The following is a 6,676-nucleotide window of genomic DNA, read 5'->3' on the forward strand; positions in this document are numbered from 1 at the left end:
CAAATAATAATTCGATTAAATATATTTTATACGTATAAATAATTTGTAAAACATAAAAATTAAAAAGTATTTTCATTATTCTTCTTTTTCTTGCTTTTATTATTTTTATTTATTTAAAATTTATTTAGTTTTCTCTTCTATCTGAATATCGCTAAAGTTTTCTAATTCATTTTCATTTACAAGTTAATATTTTTTTACATTTTCAATATTACCTTCTAAAATATCCTTTAGTAAATTGGCATTATCAACATAAATGAATTCGGTATCAATAAAAATTCTTAAATTACTAAAAAGTTTATTATTAATATCCGAAATATCAAAAACAATTAAAAAAACCTCGTTTTTAAGATCTACTGTACCAAAATTTAATTAAATATTATGTGATATATTTTCTATATGTTAAATATCCATTTCTTATATTTTTAAATTAATAATATTATTGCTTAAAGTAAATAATTACAAATTGTTTTTATCATCCGAAAGTTTGATTTTAATTACAAGTTATTAGGTATATTTTTTGGTTTTCATAAATTTATTTATTTCATTAGAAATAAATAATAATGGAATTACTGGAAAATAAATACTTATAAATTTATATCCTAATAATCCAATAGAAATTAAATATATTGAATTCAAAATATTATTTCGCATATTTTTTTTAAGTACTTTATAATTCATTAAATTTTAATAGACTATATTTGATGTATAATTATATTCTTTTGTTAACCTACTTAAACCTTCCCCTATATTATCTTCTTCTTTCAATTAATTTATTAATTATGTAAGCTTTTATAGATTTTCTTCTATTTTTTTCTCAAAAATAAATTTTTTAGAAACATTAAAGTCGTATTTTACTTTTTAGTTAAAAGATTTATAATTTTATTTACAAAGCAAGAATTTTGAGATCATAATTTTAATATTAATGAAATAAATATTTTATTTTTAAAAATATATGTTATATATATTTTATAAAGCCTTTTATTTTTTATTTTTAATACATTAGAATATTCCTTATTTATCTTTAATTTAAATCAATAATAATTTTTAATTGGAAATTTTATTAAATTATTTCACAATAATTTTATAAAAAATAATATTTGTAAATAAAAAATAAAACTAATTTAATATGAAATTTTAAATTTATAAAAATAAATATTTTAATATTAACAATATATAATTTTATAGTAGATTTCAAACTTTTAAATTCAGTTATATCCGAATCTATTAAATTTTAAAAAGAAAATAAATAAATAATTATATATAAAATTTATTTTTATTTTTAAAATAACAATTAATTAAATTACTTTCTGTAAAAATCATTTTTATCTAAAACTTAATCACCATCAGTGTCTGCTTCTTATAAAAATTCAAAAATATCGTTATCACTAATATTAATATCTAAATATTATCCAAATAAGTGTTTCACATCTTATAAACTAATTCCATTTCTTCCTCTTTTATAAATTCAAATTATTTATAAAAAAATTACTAAATAAATATATATATAGATTTTCAATTTACTTTCTGTCAAAAAGCTTGAAAAATTCTTCACCTTCTTACTCTTTTCCTCCTCCTTAAAACCATTTTTTGCTTATAATTTTAATGCATTCTTCAAAAGTAAAGTTTTGTTTATTTTATGAGTCTTTTTTTAATTAATCTTCAATTTCTTTTACATTCATATTTGAAAACGCAAAATTACCTAGAATAGAACGCAGTTAACTTCTATTTATAGTTCCTTTTTTTTCATTATCAAAATAAGTAAAAGCATCTTTTATTTCTGTTTCCATATCATCTGGCAATTTCTATATTTCTTTTGTTTAAATTCTAACTTAAGCTTGTTACTTTTATCCGTGTTTATTCATATTTTTAATATAAAAATTAATTTAACAAATAATAATAATAACATAACAATTAATAACAATAATAAAATAATAAATAATTAAAATATATTAATATAAATTTTTTTATATATTTTAAATAAAAAAAATTTTTAAGGGAAAAAAAAAAAATACCAATTTTTATAAAAATAATATAACAAATAAAAATGTGGTTTAAATTTTTCAGCAAATAATCATGGAATCTTAGAATCTGGAGGTTGAAATTTAAAAAAATATTATAAAAATAAATGAAATTCTAATTTAATTTTTTAATCAATAATTATTTAAAATATATTAAAACATAATATTAGAAAATGTAACCTTAAATTTAATTAAGATGATTAAGGTATGCTTAGACACAAAGGTATTGGAAGATACACAGATTTCTTATTTAGAATGGTTAGAAACGAAGGACCTGTACAAATTAAAAAAAAAAAAAAAAAAAAAAATAATAATAATTAAGATTAGAGGATCAATGTTCTTTATTGGGTTCGGTCTTGCTTCTTCAGTAGGTTATGTATTTAATAATTATATTGATCCATATTTTTTTGAATCTGGTAGAATATAAGCTGCCATCGATTTAAAATGTATAAAAAATATATTTATTTAATTATTTATAAAATATATATTTATATTATTGTTAATATTATATATTAAAAATTATTAAAATCAGAAAATGATGAACAAGCAGTATCAAAATTATTTTTCAATAGATTCGGTGCGCCTTCTAGGCCTCTTAGAAGTTTAGAAGATATGATTGCATTTTTGAGTGGTTCAGTTACTTATGATTAACTTGCTGATTTCACTTCATATAGTCATGCAATGGATGTAAATGCTGATTAATAAGCCGGTCTTGATTCTTGGATGAGTCAAAATGATCTAAATATGCTTAAATATTATTAAAAATCAATTGGAAAAAAAGTAGAAGGAATTTGAATTATATAAGAATAAAAATATATTCATAGTACAAATTGTTCTTTTTTACATTTATATTTTAAAAAGGAAAATAATAAATTTAAAAAAATACTTTATATCTTTTTTTATTAAATAAAAATAAAAAAGATCCATTTAAGTACAATAAAATATATATATTTAATATCATATAAATATATAGATTTATATTTAATATTTTAAATATAATTATTTTATTTTAACTTTTTTATTATTTTTACTATTATTGTCCTCATAATTTATATTTTAATACATATAAAATTTTAAATGTATAAAATTCTACAGATTATTTTATAAATCAATGTAAATTTAAAAAATTAAAAATTCTAATTACTGATTTTTTAATTTTATTTAGAACTTAAATTAAAAATTTCTCGAATTGTTTAACTTAGCTAAAAATAAATATATATAGAGATATAAAAAATAATAATTAAAATATTTTTAATAAAAAATGATAAAATAAAACAAATATATATCTTTTTTCAAACAGTTTAGAAATTTAATAAATAATAAATAAAAATATAAATTATGTCTATAATTACCTTAATAAGATAAAAAAGAAATCAAATATTAAAATGAAATGGTCATACAAATTAGCTAATAAAAAAGAATTTAGAATAATTATGAATTAATTAGTATTCCATAAATTAATAAAAAATAATAATATGATGCAAATTCTTGTTTTAATACAAATAATATAGTTTCTTTGCTTGTCTTTAATAATTATTTTAAGCTATAGAATTAAAAAAGTAAAAATATATATTAATAATTTTAAATTAATGTTAATCATAGAATCGAAAACTCTTTTTGTCAATCATAAAATCGAAGCATTATAATTTTTCTAGATTTAAAATCAATAATAATGGACTAAAAATATACTTTATATTTAATAAAAAGATAACGAAGAACAATGTAAAAATTATATTTATTAAAATAATAATGACAATTAAATAAAAAGTAATTTAATAAAAATATTCTAATCATTTTGATTTAATAGAATTAAACTATAAAACATGGAATATAAATGATTTAAAACATTACTTATAATATTTAAAATAAGGAGGAATTATCTCTATAAACATAAACGAATAATTATCAGAAGTAAATTATTATTCTAATTATTAATATAATTTTATTTTAAATAAAAGATTTAACTCAGATAATTATTTTCAAATATTTAAGATCAATCTTAAATATTTGATTTAAATATTAACCCTTTATTAACCTGGAAAAGTAAAAAATAAACTAAAATAATAATCCAATTTAAATAAATTGAAAATTCAATATAATTTATTTAATAATATGTAATTTTTATTAATAAATTAAAGTAAAATAATTTTTATTTAAAAAATAAAAGTATATGAAATGCACATATTGTCCTAATCATCAAATTACTTAACCAAATAAAGTTAAAAGTAAATGTTGCGAAATATGTTAATCTGAATGGGGAATTTAAATAAAAATTTGGAATGAATAGATAAACAATTATTAATTAATAGAGGATTTAAATAATCAAATTTAATAGGATAATTAATTATATTTATAATAAAGTTATAATTAGATTAAAAAATAATTAATTTAAATTTAACGACTAAATTATATAAAATCTTAATTAAATATGTTTAATATTAAAAGAATCTGCTAATTTTTAAAAACTAAATAATTTCCAAACTAGCAAATAATGCAGTAATATTTATCTAATGAAATTTTTATTTATTTATTAATAGACGTGCATTAGCTAGGTTAGGATATGTGTTTTTATATTCGTATTTAGATGAAGAAGTATATTATAGTAATGTTCCTAATAAAATACTATTTTAAATAATATAAACATGGAGAAAATACTTCATACATGATGTAAGTATAACATAGAATATTAAGGAAAATACACCCTTATATAATTTATTAAAATAACCTAACAATGTTTATGTAAATTTTAAACAATATAATTAATTTGAAATTGAAAGAATAAAAAATAAACTTAGATAATAATCAAAAATAGAGTAATAAAAATCATTTATAAATAATATTTTATTTTTTATTTTTTTAATTTAAAAGAAAGGATTTTTAACTCAATACAGAAATTAATAGAAAGTTAAATAAAATATAAAAATCAAGCATAATATATGATTGAAATAATATTTAAAATTATATTTTGTTTATGTCTAAATTATATTTTAATATATTTATTTATAAAATATTGTAAATTTATAAGAAAACATATCTCTTCATATTTAAAAAAAATTTGTTTAGAAGTTTATCCCTTTTTTAAAAATCAAAATTACTCTTTTTTTATTCTAGAGTAAAGTGCAACTTAAGAAGTTCTTTACTCAAAATTTATTTGAGAAATAAGTTAGATATTAATAGGCTTTTTGAAAAATAAGAGAAAAGTCTATTAGATAAAATACTTCTTAAAATTTCAAAATAAAGAAATATAAATATATATAAATAAATATATATATATATATATATATATATATTTAATAATATATTTTAATTTATACAAATCATATATATTATAAAATAATTTAATATATTTATATATAATTCTTAAAAAAATAAAAAAAAAAAAAATGGGTGGTAGAAAAAAAACTACTAAAAAAGAAAAAAAGTTGAGATCATACACTCTTCCTAAAGCTTTTGATTGTGAAAAATGTTCAGCTGATAAAGCTGTTGAAATAAAAATGTATAAATTAATATTATAAAAACTTAACAAAAATTAAAAAAATAGTCAGAAGGATACAAGAACATTAAAAAAAATAGCGAAATTATCATGCCTAAAATGTAAACATAAATGGGAAACAACAGATGTTTCAGGTAACTTATAAAAACATAACCAAAACAATATTAATGTTTATTTAAATTATTTTTAGCATTAGATTAACCAATTGATATATATAATAGATGGTGTGATGTTATTTAGGCAAACAAAAACAAAAATGAGTATATTAATGATTAGGACGCATAATCATAAGCCGATGATATAAACGAAGATTATGTATTTGATGATGATATTGATGTTTGAAACCTTACTTTATTTTTTATTGTTTTAATTAAATTAATAAGGATGTCGCAAAAGTTTATTTTTCGCTCCCAATTAAAACGAAACGGAAATTAAATTTTTAAAATTTCAAAAACATAACTCTATTTTATATATTCTTTTATAATTTACCATATGAATTATTTTTTAAAAACAATAGTTTTTTTTTCGATATTAAAAACTTAAATACAAATTTTTAATTTTCCTTAGTATAAAATTAAACATCATATTTTTTTAGAATTCACAAAAAAAAATTAATTAAAGACTTTTTTTAAAGATAAATATTAAGATTTTTAAAATTTAATTTTTATAGAATTGAAAATAAATTATTATAATATTTATATAAAAAAATAAAAATTTAATTTAAAAAAATATAATTTTTTAAATTAATATAAGGTAAATATTTTAAATAAAAATTTTAGCAGTTCAATTTTGTAAAAATCATAATACTTATTTATGTCTAATTTTATTATAACAAAGGGGTATATTTATATCTAGATTTTAAAATTATATAAAAAATATGTATATTTTGTTAAAATTAAAAGAGGAGAGTCAACCAAAAATATAAAATCATAGTTATTCGCCTTTTTAAACTTATACTTTTTAAATAAATTTATCAGACTGAATATTTTTTAAAAATAAGTTAATTATATTAAAAAAGACATAAAAAAATACAAAATGTGCTTAAAATAATTTTATTAAAAATTGTTTATATAAAAAAAATTAAATTAATATTTTTTATAATCTAGTAGTTTGTAATAATTATATTTAAAAAATAAAATATATGAAATAATATATTTAATTAAAT

General features: G+C 15.8%; 2 protein-coding genes across 2 annotated transcripts, besides 6 other annotated features; one reads left to right on the forward strand and one right to left on the reverse strand. All coding sequences in view use genetic code 6, as the record gives it.

Moving 5' to 3' along the window:
- Positions 1-1,205: 1,205 nt before the first annotated feature.
- Positions 1,206-1,862, reverse strand: IMG5_131350 (hypothetical protein; the record flags this gene model as incomplete). The annotated part of the gene is made up of 3 exons (XM_004032000.1): positions 1,206-1,221; positions 1,305-1,454; positions 1,522-1,862. The coding sequence occupies 3 exons, from the start codon at positions 1,860-1,862 to the stop codon at positions 1,206-1,208; spliced, it is 507 nt and encodes a 168-aa protein (XP_004032048.1).
- Positions 1,863-1,884: 22 nt separating this feature from the next.
- Positions 1,885-1,924: a microsatellite.
- Positions 1,890-1,940: a microsatellite.
- Positions 1,941-2,044: 104 nt separating this feature from the next.
- Positions 2,045-2,947, forward strand: IMG5_131360 (hypothetical protein; the record flags this gene model as incomplete). Its single annotated transcript, XM_004032001.1, has 4 exons — positions 2,045-2,094; positions 2,189-2,294; positions 2,341-2,464; positions 2,551-2,947. The coding sequence occupies 4 exons, from the start codon at positions 2,045-2,047 to the stop codon at positions 2,811-2,813; spliced, it is 543 nt and encodes a 180-aa protein (XP_004032049.1). The 3' UTR covers positions 2,814-2,947.
- Positions 2,476-2,534: a microsatellite.
- A 2,313-nt stretch (positions 2,948-5,260) lies between the features above and the next one.
- Positions 5,261-5,320: a microsatellite.
- Positions 5,261-5,344: a microsatellite.
- Positions 5,280-5,326: a microsatellite.
- Positions 5,345-6,676: the final 1,332 nt, after the last annotated feature.

This window comes from Ichthyophthirius multifiliis (assembly GCF_000220395.1).
Source record: "Ichthyophthirius multifiliis unplaced genomic scaffold scaff_1120509251027, whole genome shotgun sequence".
NCBI classification, from domain to species: domain Eukaryota; phylum Ciliophora; class Oligohymenophorea; order Hymenostomatida; genus Ichthyophthirius; species Ichthyophthirius multifiliis.